This window comes from Protomyctophum parallelum (genome assembly GCF_964188405.1).
Source record: "Protomyctophum parallelum genome assembly, chromosome: 7".
Taxonomy (NCBI): domain Eukaryota; kingdom Metazoa; phylum Chordata; class Actinopteri; order Myctophiformes; family Myctophidae; genus Protomyctophum; species Protomyctophum parallelum.
The window spans coordinates 20564814-20585145 of record NC_139705.1 but is presented as its reverse complement, the minus strand read 5'-3'; the positions used below and the strand labels follow the sequence as shown (position 1 = coordinate 20585145).

General features: G+C 42.2%; 1 protein-coding gene across 2 annotated transcripts in view; it reads right to left on the bottom strand.

The window, feature by feature from the left end:
- Positions 1-3693, bottom strand: part of fignl2 (fidgetin like 2) — a 23742-nt gene extending 20049 nt beyond the window's left edge. Inside the window, exons 1-2 of one of the 2 annotated variants that reach the window (XM_083769235.1) lie at positions 3578-3693; positions 1554-1698 (exon numbers count right to left, since the gene is read on the bottom strand). In XM_083769235.1, the coding sequence (XP_083625361.1) occupies positions 1554-1578 (25 nt within the window). In that variant the 5' untranslated portion in view covers positions 1579-1698; positions 3578-3693. The remainder of the gene's footprint in view (positions 1-1553; positions 1699-3577) is intronic. The other variant, XM_083769236.1, reaches the window with a different exon arrangement.
- Between the last annotated feature and the right edge of the window lie 16639 nt (positions 3694-20332).

Genomic DNA, 20332 nt, shown 5'->3' with positions numbered 1-20332 from the left:
CACACACACACACACACACACACACACACACACACACACACACACACACACACACACACACACACACACACACACACACACACACACACACACACCATGCATATAATTTATATACTGCCCCCGCAATACATTTGAGGATAATAAGGGACACAAAAAGCACATCCTCAGATTTATAGCGTCCATTATTAAAGTAATACCTTTTAAATTGACCGTTCTGTTTGATTTCTCCCTCTTTTCTTGTAACTGTCATGCCAATAATGCTCCTTTTGAGAAGGAGTTAAAGAGACGGGGGGGATAAAGAGAGCGCTCTTGAGGCAGAGGCAGCGTGGAGGCAGACCCATGCTGGCTGGGAAACAATGGCGTGTTGGGAGAGTCCCAGCACTCACTGGGCTCAATGCATCCTTGTAACAGAGAGGGAGGGAGGGGACCTCAAACTGGACACGTCAGTTATTAGGTTGGTGTTGAAGGAAGAGAGAGAGAGAGAGAGAGAGAGAGAGAGAGAAGAAGGGAGGCAAAGGAGGAGGGGAAGGAAGGGGGAAGGAAGATGATGGAGGCGGTGTGCGCGGTGGACGGACTTGTGTTGTTGGTGACAGTGGTTGGAAAAAGTACTCGCGTGTTTTACTTCGCACTGCAATCTAGAAATACTCTGTTGCAAGTAAAAGTCTGGAATTCTAAATGTATACTTGCGTAAAAGTATTGGCATCAAAAGTGGTCAAAGTAAGAAAGTACATTATGCAGAATGTCCCATTTAACACGTTTTCAAATGAATAAAATCTTAGGAAATAACAGATCTACAAGCTCACGATCAATGTGTCGCACCGCAACGCATTGATTGTAGCTTGTAGATCGGCTATAAACGAAATCTACAAAGTAATTAGCATCTAAAGTTTTCAAATAACTGTAGTGTAGTAAAAGTACAATATATGGATCTGAGATGTCGAGTAAATAGTAAATAGTATTGGAAATTGGAATTACTCAAGTAAAGTACAAATACCTCAAAATTGTACTTAAATACAGTACTTAAGTAAATGTACTTTAGTTTACACCACTGGTTGGTGACATGAGACTGTCAGAAGCCCAGGGATTGTGCTGCTTAAGCCATCAGCCCTGCAACCTTCCTGTCTCCCCCCTCCTCCCCCTCTCCCTCCCCTCTTCCTCCCCTCTATCCATCTCTTCCGCCTAGTGATGAAACACTCAGACAAGGCCAGAGTCTACGGCCTTTAGTGAAGAAAACCAGCATGTCGGGTTGACATATACAAACCCCTTTGCACAGCAAAGAAAGACAAGTGCATGGACACGCAGTAAGAAATACTAATTATGTATATATATATATATATATATATATATATATATATATATACACACACACACATTTTAATGGGTGACCATGCATTTCTCTACTTTTCTTTCTGTTTTGTTTGTGCAAACTAATAGTGCAAAGTGTTCATTCCCAACTTTGGGAGTAAAGTCATTGATTTTGCCAAAGTCCAAAACCAAGTGGAGTGGTGCTCTCGGTGACAGTGACACGTGGCCAGAGGGTGCAGTGTACTCACTATAGGGGACAATAGGACTCAGCATTCTGTGGAGCTGGTCTCAGTTAGGGGGAGTGCTGTTCCGTGATAGCCAGCTAAGGTTAGCGTCTGTCCGGCTGTAGTCCATCACTGGCATGTGCCCCCACAGGCACCACAATAGTCAGCCCTGGGGTGGGGGAGAGAGAGAGAGAGAGAGAGAGAGAGAGAGAGAGAGAGAGAGAGAACCAGTTACAGGCTGCTGCACAATGTCTGGACAAACATTCACATGTCAACTAACCCTTTCACACATGCTCACACAGCAACACAGACCTAAACACACACATGCACGCACATAACACACGCACACACACACAACACACGCACACACATGCACGCACATACACGCACAAACACACACACACACACACACACACACACACACACACACACACACACACACACACACACACACACACACACAAGAATTCACCCAAAGGGTATGATAGAATTACTGACCAGCCCGGGAAGCCTATCAGCGTAACAAAAACAGGGTGAGCGCATGCAACTATGCACGCACGCACACATGCGTGCGCACACACGCACACACCCACAGAATGTCCCAAATTGAAGCACACACACAGGGGTATTCATTAGAGACAGGCATTAAGCTGATTGTGAAGCAGCAGCGTCCAGGCTCTAAAGAGGGCTTTCTAAATCTGCCTCACAAAAAAGCCCATGCATACCATGGCTCTGTGCACTGGGGCAATAAAGGCTGCATTCTTAGGACACCCAACACTGTTTAGAGCCACATGAGCAAAATGATGAGGGGAAAAGTAATGTTTCCAATAATGATCAAGTTACACGTTGCGGGGTGTTTGATATTTCAACAGAACTCGCCGTGTTCGTAAAGGAAAGCACTCTCTGTTGAATGTCTAGGATATATCTCTAACAACCCCCCCCCCCCCCCCCCCCAGTTTTTTAAAATTAGGTTTTATTTATTTATTTTTTATTGCATATACATTTCCTTCAACTATCAAATAGGGGGAAAAAACACAGGTCATTAAAACTGTAGCAAGCATTGTGTAGTAAATATACAATAATACAAGCACACGGACCATGGGACAGATTAAATCCAATTTTAATCCTTTCCATTGTATTATTATTATTCTAATATGAGGAAGACTCTGTAGAGAAACCCCAGAACAATAAGACTGTTTCAATATATAATGCATTTTTAATATCAGTCAATGTTTCACAATACTGCAGATGTAAAAATGTAATTGTTTCTGTTTGCTCCAGGCTGGTGGAGGTGGATCAGATTCCCTGACAATAATAAAGCAAATGCTGGAAGGAATGGCCTTTCAATAAAAAAAAAAATTATACATTATTTTCAGCAATAACACTTCATCTCTTTCAGATGATATCCATTTAAATTAATAGATTATACCACATAATAAACAATAACTCCAACAAATAGCTTAAATTATGAGCCTCTTAAAGAAATCTACCAATTTAATGCAAGAATAAAATGTTCATCCACAAACATTGTAATTAGTTGTATAGCTTCTGCACAAGTTAGTAACTATAGCCTGAGCCTCTAATATAACTTATTTCATAATAAGCATACAAAAGTAAACAAGTGACTGTCAGCCTATTTAGACCCATTCATGTGCCATTCACATGGAAGAGAAATTATGCAATGACCACATTGCTGGCTGGCGGCCCCTGGACGCCAACAGGCTTCACATACTACTACACAACCCGCTCTAAAAGCTGTCTTTAACGTGTGACAGTCCTCGCAAGTTTGAACACTCAGAACAGAATAGCCGTGGTGACAGAGGAAAGCATCCTAAAAACCAAACCAAGTAGGCTCTCCTTCCCAGGCAAGTGGGATATCCTTCTGAGAGAAGAGTTCTTATAGTTTGAAAGTAATCTCAGCATGCTGACTGCCTAGACCAGGGTATATAGCAGAAGAAGGGAGCAACCACGGCAGTCCAACTTCAGCCAGCAGAGACAAGTCAAACAGCTGACAGTACATCAACATAAACATGGCAAGAAAACCTTACCTATTCATGCCTGCGTGTCCCCCATCAGATCTAAGAATGCGAGGATAATCCCTGGAGTGGACCAGACCCGTGTGCGCACTGCTATGCTTTTTTCCACATATGGGACACAACTCCGCTTACTCACTCACTCTATCCCTCCCCTCCCTCTTTCCTTCTCTCTCTTGCTCTGCTCTCCCTGCCAGTGACAACAGAGCACACACACACACAATTCCCCTCCCCCATAGCTCACATCCCCCTCCCCCTTCCCCCCTCCTCTCTTTATGTTAAAAGTATTTAAGCAGGGAGAGAGGGAGAGAGAGAGAATGAGGGGAGGGCGGGTGTGTGTGGTGTGTGTGTGTGTGTGTGTGTGTGTGTGTGTGTGTGTGTGTGTGTGTGTGTGTGTGTGTGTGTGTGTGTGTGTGTGTGTGTGTGTGTGTGTGTGTGGATGGGGGTGACCAATCATGCTCTGAAAGAGAGAGGGCTTGCATTCTATAGCTTGGATGCAGAGAGAGAGAGAGAGAGAGAGAGAGAGAGAGAGAGACGAGAGTAAGAATGAAAGAAAGAGGGATAGAGGTGGAGAGAGAGATTAAGATTGACAGAGAGAGACATTGAGAGAGTTAGGGACTGAGAGAGAGACAGGGAGAGAAACAGAGTTAGGCTACTGGTTGGAGGGAAATGACCAAGCTCGAGGAGAATCAGGAAGGGAAGAAGGGCAGAAGGAGGGCCAAGTGGTCAACGAGGAGGAAAAACGTTTATATTGTACAACCACCTAAGGTCCTTGCATATTTGACACGCTATTGGAAAACCGTCATAAAAACCTGCTAAAAATGTGAAAAAACCCCAGCAGTGTGCAGGGACCTTTATAGTACTAATATAATACTTTATGACAACATGCCATTATATTTGGTCGCCCGTAGACGCAAAAGAAGGTCTCTGCTAGGCCCGATAGTCTTGTTTTCATTCAGCTTGTCCTTGAAGCGGATAATACTGTATAAATATTTCGATTGATCCCTGTGCTTGTTGGCATAACTATGTTACCACCGACATGAGTGTTTGTACTTCTCCCCATGGTATCATGTACATTAAAGCACAACCATCACCACCTAGGCTAGAATATGGTCTTGACTCCTATTGCCACGTCAATTACTGATTGATCCAGAATGGGGATATGCATATGCTTTTCCAAACAGTCATTGGTCCGACATGCGGAAAACGACCGGATTAAGGTTGGCGAACATGCATTACGGTGCGCTGCTCCGTGCTTGCAGTTATTGTAAGGTTAGGGTTTGAGGTAGGTTGTTGTCGTCGGACCAATGACTGGTCGGAACTTAGTACTGCACTCTCCAGAATTACACCACAGTTCTTGCCTATAGATTTGTTTCCTTAGTCTTAGTGTGTGTCCCCCTCCCCTGTTTTATGTGTGTGTGTGTGTGTGTGTGTGTGTGTATATATATATATATATATATATATATATATATATATATATCCACTGATCCACTGAGTTGTCTATATATTTTGTACTGTACTTTGAGTTGAGTGTCCTAATCCCACAGCAGTGATGCAACCAGTCAGACACCTGTTTCAATAATTGTACACCATCTAAATTATTTACAATTAGATAAATGAACACTGGGGGTTTCACTGTGCTTCTAAAACAGGGTATAAAGATAAATGAACACTGGGGGTTTCACTGTGCTTCTAAAACAGGGTATAAAGATAAATGAACACTGGGGGTTTCACTGTGCTTCTAAAACAGGGTATAAAGATAAATGAACACTGGGGGTTTCACTGTGCTTCTAAAACAGGGTATAAAGATAAATGAACACTGGGGGTTTCACTGTGCTCCTAAAACAGGGTATAAAGATAAATGAACACTGGGGGTTTCACTGTGCTTCTAAAACAGGGTATAAAGATAAATGCTTAACTGTCATGCTTAAACCCACAGACGCGTTTCTAGTATTCAAAACAGCATCAACATAAAGAGTGTAACACGTGGTGGGAGTAAACTCACATGATGCCGCATAGCTCAACAGTTGTTCCAAACCTCTATTTGTAGTGAGCATTACTGTAAAGGAGGAAGGGGCAAATGGACAATATGTCCATGACGCAAGTCCTCAGTCACTCACAAATGTCTCTGTGCTCAGCACCCATTTTCATTTACCGTTAGGCTATTGACTCACTCTCTCTCTCTCTCTGACTCTATCATCCATTTATAAGTCCTATATTGTAGCTCTCAATTTTCTCTCGATTTCTCATTCTTTCATTTGCTCAGTCTCTGTCTCATTATTCGTCTCTTGCGCTCTCGCTTGCACGCACGCACGCATGCATGCACGTGCGTGCACACACACACACACACACACACACGCAGCTGTGTGGCTGTTTTTAGTGGCACACTGAATGGCCACATGGCCTGGTCATCTCCTCCTGTTACATCTCCTCCTGTCAAGCATTTCCATCACATTACCACGCTCTCACACACACACACACACACACACACACACACACACACACACACACACACACACACACACACACACACACACACACACACACACACACACACACACACACACACACACACACACACACACACACACACACACACACAGTGAGGATTGGTCTAGCTGAAAATAGAGGAAGCCAGTGTTTGGTGTTCGGAGCATCCCAGGCTCTCTGCGTGTCATCATGTGTGAATAACATGGTCAAGTGGCTGTTCTTCTCAGTACAGCCCAAGAGGAACGCTGATGTCAAAGTGAATCACTCGTTTACGTTAGCCACGCCGGAGCTGTGGGGTCCGACTTGTTTTTCTCCTCGCCGTCATTAAACATATAGCCTCTAAAAGCTTCACTTTTCTAAGACATGTGTGCTGAGCTATTTCAGGAGATGCCCCAGTGGTCAACGACATGGCTCAAATTGGAATGTAGGGCAATAAACCCATTGGAGGCAACGCAGCCAGTCCTACTCATTAGAGCGCTCACAAAACTTAACACACAGAGGCCCCGTTCAGGAACACAATTAGACTCCTCAATGTTTTGCCTTCTAGTGGATTCTTAATAGATTTGCTAATGGTGGTCTCCATGGGGGGGTTAGGTGAGGGTGCGGTCTGTTGAAAGCAGAGGACCTGGCGCTCTCTCTATCACTCTATTGCCTTAATAATGCTGAGGCAGCAGCGTGTGGACACAAGCTGCATGCTGAGCCCAGCACTACTACAACACAAAGACTTCAGGGCCCCGGGACAAGAGAGGAGCCAGGAAAAGCAAAGAAATAGAGGCAGAAAGAAAGAAAGAAAGAAAGAAAGAAAAATAGGTAGAAAGATAGAAAATACATAAATGAAAGACAGATGGAAAAAAATGAAAAAGAAAGAGACAGATAAATAAAACAAAACAAATGAAAGAAAGAATAAATTGAATGGAGTAAGAAAGAAATAGATGCATGAGCAGATCCGTTCTGCTGTCACACGAGTGAGTTTGACAGGTGTCAGTCTCCAGAAGGCTCCACCCCCTTCCCAATACCCTTCAGACTGCTCCCAACTCAACAAAGTTGAACAGGTTTGGCACTCAACCCTTGCTTGCACTGGCCATAAAGTCATTACTCTATTATAGTTGAACACGAACATTTAGCTGAACAGACAGTGAAGCCAGCATTATGGCATTATGCCCGGGTTGCTGCACTATATTGTGAGCTTTTGCATGTTATGCCATACGACTTTGTGCTGGCACTGTGTCCCGATCCGATCATGTGATCGGAAATCGGGGCCTGATCATGTCATATTCAAATGATCGGATCGGGAGCAAAAATCTGAAGATCCCTAGTATCAATATTATATCCATATCATATTAGACTGGATATTGTATTGTGATTTCGGATATTGTACTATTTTGATATGGTATAAGTGTTCTATAAACATATAAATATCGGATCGGGAAAAATCGGTATCGGCAGATACTCAAAATCAAATGATCGGAATCGGATCGGGAGCAAATAAATGTCCCGCGTCCCGCCCGCTTTCTCCTCCCGGAATGTTCCCCATTGAGAGGCGGGGGGAGGGGGGGGGAGGCAAGACATGTGTCAGATCACGTCAGATGTCCCCACATAGCCTACAACAACTTCCGTGAACCGTAGTACTGTAGTAGCCTTTTCATAATTATATAATTTGTACTTAGGCTGTCATGAATGTTTTATAATAGAGAAATTCAAAGTTTCAACACCAAAGTAGTAGTAGTAGTTGTGAATTAGCAAACTGGACATTGAATGTTTCTTTATCCTCGTGTTGCACTACTGTTTTCGCAGAAGATTTTATATTTGTGTTGTTTTCTCATAAGCATACGCCCGTTGTGCTTCAACTACACAGCCATCTGCCTTGACTTCTGTGTGCGCTGACTGCGGCCGCCCGCTCCTTCTCTGAAGAACAAATTGAACGAATGAAACTAAATGGCCCTGTAAGATACCGTATAGACATCCAGAATTGTCATATGCAAAGGAGCACTTGGTTCCATTTGTGCCCTCTACTGAGTATAAAATGAACACTGAGGATTTGACTGTGTGAATGGACAGAGGCTACGGGTCAGCAGCACGTTAGTGTTTGACCTCATACTGCAGGGCACGTACACTCTACACCTCCATTCAGCAGGTTGTCCACCTAGCAATCAACTGTGCTAACGGGTCAGCCAGGTTCATCAAGCCAATTTGATGAATCAGGCTAATATGTAATTTGGTTACAATGTTGTGCAAGCCCTGTAGCCCCATGGGGTGATTAGCTAAGCAATACAACACGCCTGCTGTTATGTGGTATATTGACATCTGAGAGTGATTGACTACGTTTTGGTTCTACCAGAAATGTAGGCTAGTCCTGCCACCAGGAGCGGCTCACATTTCATCACACACAACAGCTGAGGAGTGTCATTGACTAGAATGTGTGCTTACTTCCTGGACCATCGACAAATGAGAGGTCACCTAGCGGGTGTCACTTACTTGTAACAATGCTAATAGCAATCTCTCTCCCTCCACCTTATCTCTCTCTCTCTCTCTCTCTCTCTCTCTCTCTCTCTATATATATATATATATATATACCCTGCAATATATTATGTATTGTAAAGTGTCTATATTAAATGAAATGTCATTGAATTTAATTTAACTGAGCTGAATTAATAGGCTCTGTGCATAGCTGTAGTGTTTCAGAAGGTGGCGTACCACTTTCCTGTTCCAATAAATGTTCCAATAGCTTCGTTAGAGGGGGAGAAGAACTGTATATGAATTAATGCAACGTAATTTACATAATCAATTAAGTTGACGCAATATGGGTCCATTGGTATGGAAGAATGGATAGAAGAGAAGAATACAAGAATGCTCGCCGCCGCCGTCAAATCCAGCGATCTCAAATCGGTCGCCACTAGGTATTCCTAAACGTAACCTCAGTAAAACCATGCCTTAACCTTACCTTATTCCTAAATTTAACGTCAGTAAAATTATGCCTAGCCCTAAACCTATTCCTAATCTTAACCTCAGTAAAAAATAATACAAGAATACAAGGACCTGCTGGGGGCGATACAACATTGCCTCCGCAATGCATTTAATTGTCTGCTTTTACTGTGTTGCCAGAATGCCTTGGACAAATTTTCAACTCTGGTCAGTAAATTAATCTCTTATTCCTGTGCAGCTAGACTTGTCACTTCCGTGATGCCAGGTGGTATAAGGAAGTCCTCAACACACACCGCACAACTTCTCCACCAATGACGACAAGAACAAACACCCAAAACATGCGGTTATGGTTTGGGGTCGGACTAATGAGCTATCGGACCAGTGGCATGCTACCCAACACAATATGTAAAATAAATGTTGATAGTTTAATAATATCGTCCCTGCTGTCAACCAGGTAAAATAGATCACAGATTGAGGCTTTGCTTTCATATGACCGATATGAGATCGAGACTATTACAGATTTTATTGAAGATGCTAAAGAACATATTGCTAGTTTGACCACATCAAAAGCTCTAAAATAATAACCGAAAATAGACCATCTACAAGCTCAAAAAGACTGAAATCAGTCGTCGCGAGTGAGAGAACTTTAATCCATGAGTTTTATAAAGTTGCCGTCGTCATTATTTACTTATTATTATTATCATCACTGCTGCCGTCGTCATTATTTACTTTTTATTATCATCACTGCTGCATTTTCTGAAGGAAGACGAACAATTCCTGTACAAAGATGTAACCTTGAAGTTTCATTACATTATATTAACATTCACTGCTAGGATTAAATTCATTTATAAGCCCTGGCCCCGTATCCGGAGTAGCCATATATAACTCTATGATCTCGCCTAGCGGGATTATACGGCGATAAAACAATAGCTTGTTATTCGGGGCAGTCGGGGGGGGACACTTTGTGACTTGAACGGAGACGTGACCCCTCTGTCTCCCACCAATTTGCGCCAGCGGTTGATCCAACACATTTAGAACACACTATCTCTGCGTGCGCCTATGCATGCATGCATGTACTTGTGTAAACTGTGCATGCATCAGTGTTGGGCCAGTGAGAGGGGGGAGGTTGGGCTTGTTAAACAGTCCATTGTACCTGGAGGGGGGTTGGGATGGGGTGATACAATCTGAATGTTCCGCAGTCAGATAGAATTAGGTACAAAGCTAGATGAAGTCCTCTTGGTGAATACTTGGGCTCTTTATCCATGTCCTGAGGGCATGAGGCTGAAGTGGGTGTGGAGGACGTGTTTGTTATCTTAATGGTACGGCCTTATTTACTGTCCATTCATTTTGGATGCTGCTGTTGAGTGTCTCCTGGCCCCGCCCGATGATATTGCTGCTGGTCTGTTTAGGGCAGGGATTCCAAACGTTTTAGTTATCAAATAAAATAAATGGTAAATGGTGCATTTATATAGCGCCTTTATCCAATGCGCTTTACATAGATTGTGCATTACATAAAGTATATAAATAAATAGTAATAATAAATAGTTAATAAACTTTTCCGAGGGGCGCCAGCCACGCCTATGTCCAGCTTTTAGTGTGTCCACAAACTTTGTCCTACAAAAACATAAAACTTCCATTGAAAATGAATGGACAATTTTACATCATATTGTAAACACAAACATTGCGTAACACAAACATTGATATGTTGTATAGGCTTTCAACTCTCAACTGTCAGTAAGAAGTTGGCGATGATGATGTACGAAGAGCGCCCCTCACTTCACACAGGGAGACCCAGGTCCGAATCCCAAGCGATTGGTGCCGTGACCCAGATTGGGTTAACTGGTGGGGGGAGGTCAAAGGTGGGTGTGTGTGTGTACAGCAGAGTGTCTTAGAGCCTCTGCATGAAGACCACAAACCTAATATCTCCCCCGGCCAAGAGGGGATCCCCCTTTACGCTAGTGGTTAAGTGGTTATGCCTGGATTCGAGGCCGGGTCTCCCGCGGCTCGAATCCCGGGTGTTACATTCTGTTGTCTGGCCATTGCAATACATGGTCAGGGCTGTCCGCCAGCCAGTTATGCTGTGAAATATTAGATCCATGTGATTGTTCTCACTCTGCAAAACTGTCAATCATCGCACTGATATGGTGGTTGGAGTTAGTAGTGTCACTGATAACTGTGTCATCAGAGTACTGGATTTTTTTTATTTATTTATTTGATCTATATTTATCTTGAACATAAAAAGTACAAATAAAATTTGCACAACTATATTTTTGTTCAAGAAGGGACAGAGAGAAAAGCAATGCTTATATTGTCCAGCCCCGGAACCTGAGATGAACAACATCTCATGGTCTATAGAGCGTCGCAGTCCCGCCCCTTTTCTGAACATTCACCCATTCATTTTTCCCATAGGCGTTTCAAAAAGTATTTATTTAAAGATCTGTAAGCCTCGGAAAAAGCCAACAGCCGAGTTGACAAATCATGACAGTAATTTTGGGACGAACAAATAATTAGAAAGAAGAAAAACAAACAAAAAAGTGTTGTTCGTCCCAAAACATAATGGGTTTATTGTCATGATTTGTCAACTCGGCTGTTGGCTTTGTTCGAGGCTTACATATCTTTAAATAAATACTTTTTGAAACGCCTATGGGAAAAATTAATGGGGAATTAAGGGGGCGGGACTGTGATACTCTAGTCTATAGCAGTCCAAAAATGTGTGGGGACGGGTAATTGGCATCCACAATCACACATACATGAGGAAACAACTTCACACACGTATGTACACTTATTAAGACAGGACCTCCAGTACACCCACAGCACCTTACCATACACCACAAACTACTACATTATTTAAACACATACAGGCACCTGATACTTGACATTATAATTGCATACAAACATACACTGTGCATATACACACACGCACACAGGTAAATGGATAATGCACGTGCATGTGCACACACACACACACACACACACACACACACACACACACACACACACACACACACACACACACACACACACACACACACACACACACACACACTTATTGTATATTAACTTATTACTTATTGAAATTTTTTCTCTTGTTGATGCAGTGTAGAGCTAGCCTAAAACCAAAATGTGTTACTCTTGTGTACCTGTACATTATACAGGATATAACACACAAAATCTTAAATATGGAGAAAAAAGGAAACAATTTAATAAAAACACGTTAAAGCCTAAAGCCAAATTCATACTCTTGCATGGTGATAACAACAGATTTGAATAATAATTCGATTTAGAAATTTAATTAGGCCAAAGCCTAATTTGATTTTCATTAAATTGAAAATGAGTTATTGTCAAAGAGCGACACCATCGTGCAGCAGAGTATGAAGTTGTCTTAACAGCGAGTGAATGCTAAATCAGCCAGTGGGGTATCATTACAGTATGACCGACACAGCACATTTACACAAATAACAAGCAAACGTTATCTAGGCTGTGAAAGCTGGCCTGTGCCAAAGTGTTAAGTGAATAAAGTGAAACGAAACACCCAAATTCAACCGTGTACGTGTCAAAAGGAACAAGGGGTGTGATACAAATTTTGTTCATTTTGTTTTCTAAAACAAAATGCTCAGTGTGATTTCCTGTGCTGTTCTCCCGTGATGACATCTCAGAGCTCAGCGCAGCATGACTCTCACAGGAGACAATGAAGAAAACCCCCCCAAAAAAACATGCAGAAACACGAGCGTGCACACTACAGGCCCTAAGCCGAAGAGTGTGCATGCACATTCTGCCGTCATGCTGTTCACATAGGCATGTGTGCGTGTGCAAGTGCACGTGCATGCGTGGATTTGCACATGTGTGTGTTTGTGTGTTTGCAGTGATAATGAGTTCCAGGTTCCCAAGGTTGGCTGATATGATTTCATTAGAGCAGGGGAGCGAGTGCATAGGCTTTGGTTGAGATTAGGAAACTCTACCCCAGACCGCTGGTGAAACAAGTATTATTACTTAAGTGAAAGTAGCAACACCACAATGTAAAAATACAATGTTAAAAGTAGAGATCCTGTACTCAAAGTTTTACTTGAGTAAAAAAGTATATAGTACCATAGTAAATGAACTCAAATGGGCCTTTTCATAATTTGTAAAATTACAAATTGCAACCTGACGCATTATGAGCTTGTAGATCGGCTAATTTTAAACAGCTAAAGTATAAAATAATGGCTTCAGTGGTTAACTAATGTAGTCAAAAGTAACTAAAGTTTTTCAAATAATTGTAGTGTAGTGAAAAGTACAATATTTGCCTATGAGATGCATAGCGGAGTAGAAATTTACATTATCGACAAATACACAAATATCCTAAACGTACCGTAAACTTAACTACAGTACTTGCGTAAATATACTTTCTTACTTTCCACCACCACTGCTCCCCAGACGCAGTTGCCTTGAAGAGGGCTGGTTGGCCATGTGGGTGGAGGAGGGGACAGAGAGGGAAAGAGGGAGGGAGGGAGGGATGGAGGACTGCACTGGGATTATTACTGGGAGGTTTCGGCTGTTTATTATTCCAATTCTATCTCTAACAACCGAAAATTGGAGAATTAAGCAGCAGCCCCAAGCAACCTGGGGATCAATGCAGAGGGGTTAAACCCTGTGGCATGGCTCCACACAATGACAGGCCCTCCCAGATACTGACGCAGCACACACGCACGCACGTCGCACGCGCATACAGACACACGCACAGTGGAGGTCGTTCACTAAAGTTAACAGACACATCAGATTTACCGCTCTGAGGTGATAAGACAGGCACTCAGAGCGTTTTCAGGTCGATGAATGGCCTCAAACTTCAAATGAGAGAGTGTGCTTGAAAAGCACGAGAGAATGCTAGTTAGGCACGATTAGCATCAGGTTTTGTCACTGTCACTGATGTTCTATTTAGTTTCCACCTAAAAGCTAAATCAGTGTCCTGTAAAGACTTAAACACTTAAGACATTGATTCATGCTGAAATCACATTTATTTTATTTATGAAATTGAGATATAAACACTGCACTGGCCCCTTCATCTTGCTTTATGCTCACAATTATGTGAGAAGGGAGGGAGTGCCAGCTCCAGTAAATATATTTTTATAGGCTATAGTATTCTTGCTATGCATATGAATTCTCCCTGTTGTGGTTTTCAACAGGTCTCATCTACCACAAAGTAAATTAGACAACACAATATTTTGCTACCATGTTAGTATAGGGTTCCATCTCAATTCAGTGTAATTCAGAGATGTTGAGCACCAAAATTTTAACTTGGAACGTGATTTGGAGATTGAGCCATTCATAGGTTATGGGCACACAAATACACCCTCACACACAAAAACTAGAAAAAGTGCTCCTCGGAGCACAGCTCTCTGCAATATTGTGGGCCAGCAGCAATGTTCGGAATTCAGTCATTATAGAGGTGAATGGAATCTGTAGAAGTTGAGGGATTAATATTGATGAAGTTTTTGCACAGACACAGATTGTAGTGTTGTTGTTGTTGAGTGTAGAATAGTTTTGCGTTTGAGTTACTGTTTGTATTGTTATTAATGTGAAGTAGCTTGCTGTTATAGTGCTATAGTCAGACAATTTTTGGGTGGAGGTTCTTTAGTAACCTGACTTCGCCAGATTGCGGCAGTATATAGTTCACCAGTTCCATCCTCTTGCCTGCATCTGGGATCTCTCAAGCAGAAACGATGAACCCGGAATCAGCGGAACAAACATTTGATATCTCCATAATAATTTTGAGTTGTAGTCTTGTTAGGTTGTGTTTACATTTGCACTGTGTCAGCGCTTCAATAGGTCATAAGTCTCGCGTTGATCCCGCCTCTAGCAGTCTCATACAGCCGCATATCGCTCCGGCCAGAATTGGACCGGAGTACATCGTGTCTGCCTGAGAGTTCCCAGACTCTCCCTGCTGGCAGAATGCAAATGTTGTCCAACAGGGGGAGTGGTTTCACCAGGCTAGTTCTTTAGTGCACTGGTTCCCAAACTTCAAGGATCCCCAAACTGACACTAATTAGCCTGCGGACGCCCATTTGAAAAGATATGCCAAGGACCCCCATGCGAGAAGGCTCTAGCAACCCGTTTAATTTCAATGACCCTCAGTTTGACATGCATTAGTCTACGGACCCCCATTTAATGGCATTTCTAATCTCTCTGACCCCCAATTTATATTGTAAAATCAATGTTCATTTAACTCTGCGAGTGTACAAATGGAACCAAATGGACCCGTTAACATTCTACATTGAAAGTAAAATTGCTTACATTTTTCATTGGCAGCGATTGTATGTACAGATTGTTTGTACCTTTAGGGTTGATATAAGAGGGGTGTGCAGAGGTTTAAATGATGGCTCCCACGGGGTGTCCTTCAAGCCAAAGGGTCTCTGGTCACGTCCACCCATGTTGTTAATGTGGACAGGGACATGTGACCCACAGGGTATAAGAAACCTGACCTCTCTGTGCCATGCAGGCATGCCGTTTAGGGGCATGCAGAGACCAGGCTTTTGTACGTGCAAAGGTCACGTACGTTGAATTTAGATTTTAAAAGCATTCTATTCTCGAGTCACTCGTGTCTTGTCGCCGGGACTGTGGACGAGTGACAGACGGAAACTCACAACAAGCTACATTATGCATTAGTAAAATTCCTCTCTTGAGGATGGGTGAGCCCTTTAATAGCCCAATTATCATGCTTTCATTATCAAAACAGCAAAGAAGAGGTATGGGAGACAGAGAGAAGTGGGATTTAATCCTACCCCTGGAGAAGAGAAGCTATACGTTTACTGTTGTATTGATTGGATTATTTGCATAACGAGTGTAATTATTCCACCTTCCGTTCTAATCTGTAAAACATCCATAGACCCGTGGTCTTTACAACAAGCTTTCTGCTGCAAATTAGTTTAAAAAACTGTGTGTGTGTGTGTGTGTGTGTGTGTGTGTGTGTGTGTGTGTGTGTGTGTGTGTGTGTGTGTGTGTGTGTGTGTGTGTGTGTGTCTTTAGGTCTGCCACCTTTAAGCTGTAATTAAAGACAGGAGTGAGTTAATCCAGTAGCTCCAGGGCCCAACACTAGTCGACACATTGTAACCAAACTCAGGATCAATGCATCCGTCCATCCAACTGTCCATTCATGCGTCTGTCTGTCTGTCTTGACTCTTGTCTGTCTGTGTGTCCACGTGAATGTAGCGCATATAATTCGATTTCCATGTGTGTGTATTCAGTGTATACATGCACATGATACAGCATGCATTGCACCAATAACAGATTCATACTTCTTCCCATATGTCCTACAGATGAAGCGTGAAGGGTGATCAAAAATGACACCCAGTGCAAAACTGAGCCCTGCTTAAATTAATGAGGGGCTTTGTAACCCCCGTGCTACAAGTCACTGACATTAATTTACAAAAATGCTTACTTAATGAACATTTACTTCCTTAAAATAATAGCATGCATTTATGCACTGTGGGGGTCATTTGCAAATTGCATGAATGTATTCATGATTTCTGACATCTTCTTGTGACTTCTCTCTTGTGACCTAAAGGCTGAGCGGATGACTCTGGGAACATAACCCCACCCGCCACCACCTCCTCACCTCCGGATACACATGATGCAGTTTGCACTTTCAGCCCACTCAGCTTGCTGAAAACTTTCGGGTGGCGATTTCCTCTCAGTGACATGGATGTAGGGAGTGGCGTAAAATAACGAAGTACATTTAAGTAAGTGCTGTACTACAATTTTAAGGTACGTTTATTTTTCTTTTTTTTTAAACTTTACTGGAGTTGGAGTATTTCCAATTTTCAGAATGTGCCGTGAGCTTGTAGATCTGCTATTTTCTAAATATTTTTATACATTTGAAATGAGACCTTCTGCATAATGAGTACTTTCTACTTTTGGTACTTTAAGTACATTTTGATACCAATACTTTTATACTTTTACTCGAGTAAATTTTGAATTCTGGACTTTTACTTGGAGCTGTAAACTAGATAGGCTACTTTTACTTAACCCATTTAGACCTGAGGACGATTCTACAAAATGCCTTCTAAATCCTGACAGTTTTCTGAAAAACCTGTTTTACTGTATATCAGTGGTTTTCAAACTATTTCATGTCAAGGACCCCAAAAACGTATGTAATGTAATTGGCCGCTGACCCCCTTCTGATAATATGTTGTTCCAGGGACCCCCAGAAGCAAAGATATGAGTTAAAAACGTTCACTCTGAAAGAATATATATTCAAATATTTGCGCCACATTTTTAAGATTTTTCAAAAATAGCAGATCTACAAGCTTGTAGCACGGCACTCGGTGCCGCGCTATGAGCTTGTAGATCTGCAATTTTTCAATAGCTAAAGTAGGCCTATAACATAATGCTTAAAACACCAAAAGGGGTTAGAATGTCCTGAATGGACTTTAGTTCATTGGCCAAAGAATCCATTTTATTATTTTATTATTTAAATATTGGATACATAACTGTGATGCCAATTATGCACATTAAATTTTTCTCTCATTACTTGTAATAACAGAGAGATATTGTTTCTGATAATTAATTTTCACACTACAGTGCGACAATCGTAGCGATGGCTGGCTCCCTATAATATTTTTTGAAAGGAAATCAATTCAATTACCTCTGTGGCTCTACAGGTGGAGCAGGTATACACATAAAAAGAAAAACTTAATCATCACCAAAATCAAGAGCTTCAATCTCAGTCCACCTGCTGTTGATTGATGGGATTGTTGCAGAAAGGACTTCTGGGAAATTGATCAGAAATTGATTTCATTCTTGAAAAGACAATTCATACATGCATGGTGTCATTGAACAGGCTGGCCCTATACTGGCTGGAGAAATCAATGTCTGCCGAGTGGACGAGCATCAAGGGATGAACCCTGTGCAGCTAGTGCCTCTCTGCCACTCCGCTGGGATGGAATGTGAGTTTTATTTTCAACAAGACAAGCTTTGCATGTTTACCATCCAAAAGGGAAATAAATAAATAATAATGTGTCGATAGCAGAATCTGTCTTGAGAGATTATGCAGTGTGTGCTAACTGTTGTCCTGCAGGCATATACAACTGTACACAGCTATTTTGATAAATGGTAAATTTATATATAGCGCTTTTATCCAAAGCACTTTACATAGATTGTGCATTACATTCACCCATTCATACACCGATGGCAGAGGACACTATGCAGGGCACCAACCTGCATATTGGGAGCAATTAGGGGTTTGCGTGTCTTAAGTACCAGGTCTTATTACTTAACTTAAGACCTGGAGGCGTGATCAATGCCATTTGGCTATTCTGAGTGGCCAAAGAGCATTGACCACGCCTCCAGGTCTTAAGTTAAGTAATAAGACCTGGTACTTAAGACACGCAAAATACATCCCTCTAAGAGTCTTACTCAAGGACACTTCGTCACAAACTATGGTTCCCATCCGGCTGCACTACCGGCCACTTTACCCCTGAGCCACTGCCGCCCCAGCAGGCTAGTGTAGTCGAACCTGCTCGGGAAGACCCCAAAGGCTTTCTATACTCACAATCTAATCTCTGACAGGAAGTTTAGCCCCTAAATGGAACACTGTGCTAACTAGTACTTGGACAAATGCTCTGGTTTACTGCCCTCAAACGGGAGGCCTTTAATTTATAGATTAACAATACTGTCAACAAGGAACTCCCCCAGTGAACAAAATTGTACAGTCCATACATACCGTCCCGCTGGGACAGTTGGCTCAGAATATAGAAGATGCTGCTCGTACGCCTCATGGTTGTTGATACGAAGCCAGTCAGTGAACTGTTAAAGACTGCCATTTTCTGCTGTGTTTTGCACCGGCATGTCTCCACTCCGGCCGCGTTAATTGTGTTTGGGGGCTGAGGTTCGTTCCATGTTTAAGCAGTCAGCTCACAGTGCCGTGTCAAAGATGCTTTCTCAGTTTTATAGTAATAATAATGAACTTTTAGTGCTTTTTGAAAACAGCATTACAAAGTGCTTCAGAAGAGCAAGATAAAATGCAGCCATGAGGGAAAATTCAATAAATAAATAATAAGTGTGCATGATTGCCTGCAGCAGTAATATGTCATCGCCGTCAGGCATCTCCAAGTTGCACATTTTTATCTTTATTTTTTCTTAAATTAAGGTCCTACTTCATCATACAAGAGTATCACACAAAAGTAGTGACAATACCTGATCTACATGCACACAGCGCTGTTGTGAACTTGTAGATCGGCTATTTAAAAAAAAGAAAAAATGTTTTGGACATACAAGGTCCACCTGACAGCAATGAATTATGAAACAAGCCGAGACAACACTGATAAGATGGGAGCCATGATGGTCTGAGAGACACAACACAGCGCTAAGGAGAAAAACTCACTCCTTTCTCTCTTCCTCTATCGTTCCATCTGTGTCACGCACGCGCGCACGCACGCACGCAGTAGCAACTACAGCATTAGTCAGACTGAATCATCTGACGTGATGAAAGTGACTGTGTGCTCCATCACTGGTTCCTGAACATTTTAATTCTTTTTTTTATTAATTGAAATTCAATATCCACATATCATTGTTTTTATGATTTCTTTTTTTGCGGTGTCCCACACTTTGAAAGCCACTGTGGTAAATCCTGCCCGTCTCAAGCTTGCATTTCCCTTTTAAAACTCAAACTGAGCATTTTCTTTACTCTTCTCTGCAGTAGTAGAATTGCTGGACAAGGAAAGTCCTCTCAGAATGAGAGGAGGAGAAAAAGAAAACGGGGGGGAAAAAAAGAACAGGGAATTACTTTCCCCTCAGGTTTTATGTGACTGTCACAGACTCCAGTGATTCCTGTTGGTCTATCGGCCCCTCTATTTTCTCCTCCATCAACACGGGTTGGTAGGGAGCTAATGGCTATTCTCCACTCCTTATTAAACCCTTTCTCTTGGGTCTACATGGTGCCCACTGACTGTTCAGAGCACAGAAAGCAGCGGAGCAGAGCAGCGGCTCACCATGGGGTGTCCTTTCTAAAGTGTCCAACACATTTCAGAAGACCTGGACAAAGCAGGGAGCACAGTGAAAGCTGACCGTTGTCCAGCTAATCCCAGTTATGCCTCCGTCTCCATTGACAACGCAAGCCCCCCCAACAGTGGTCTTTTTCAAGGATCGTTCTCTTCACTGACACACCGAAGCAGCAACAATAGGAGAAGACACTTAAGGAATAGAAAAACCTCGCCTGTGATCACAAATGTGCTAATAATACAGGAACAAAATTTGTATTGGTAAATTATTGCCTAAAAATAAAAATAAAAATGTTTCTCTGGAAAAATAACTAGGAAAGAGAATGTGAAACCAAACGGACGTGAATCAATGTTCACATATTTATCAATAAACACTAGCTATCACCAC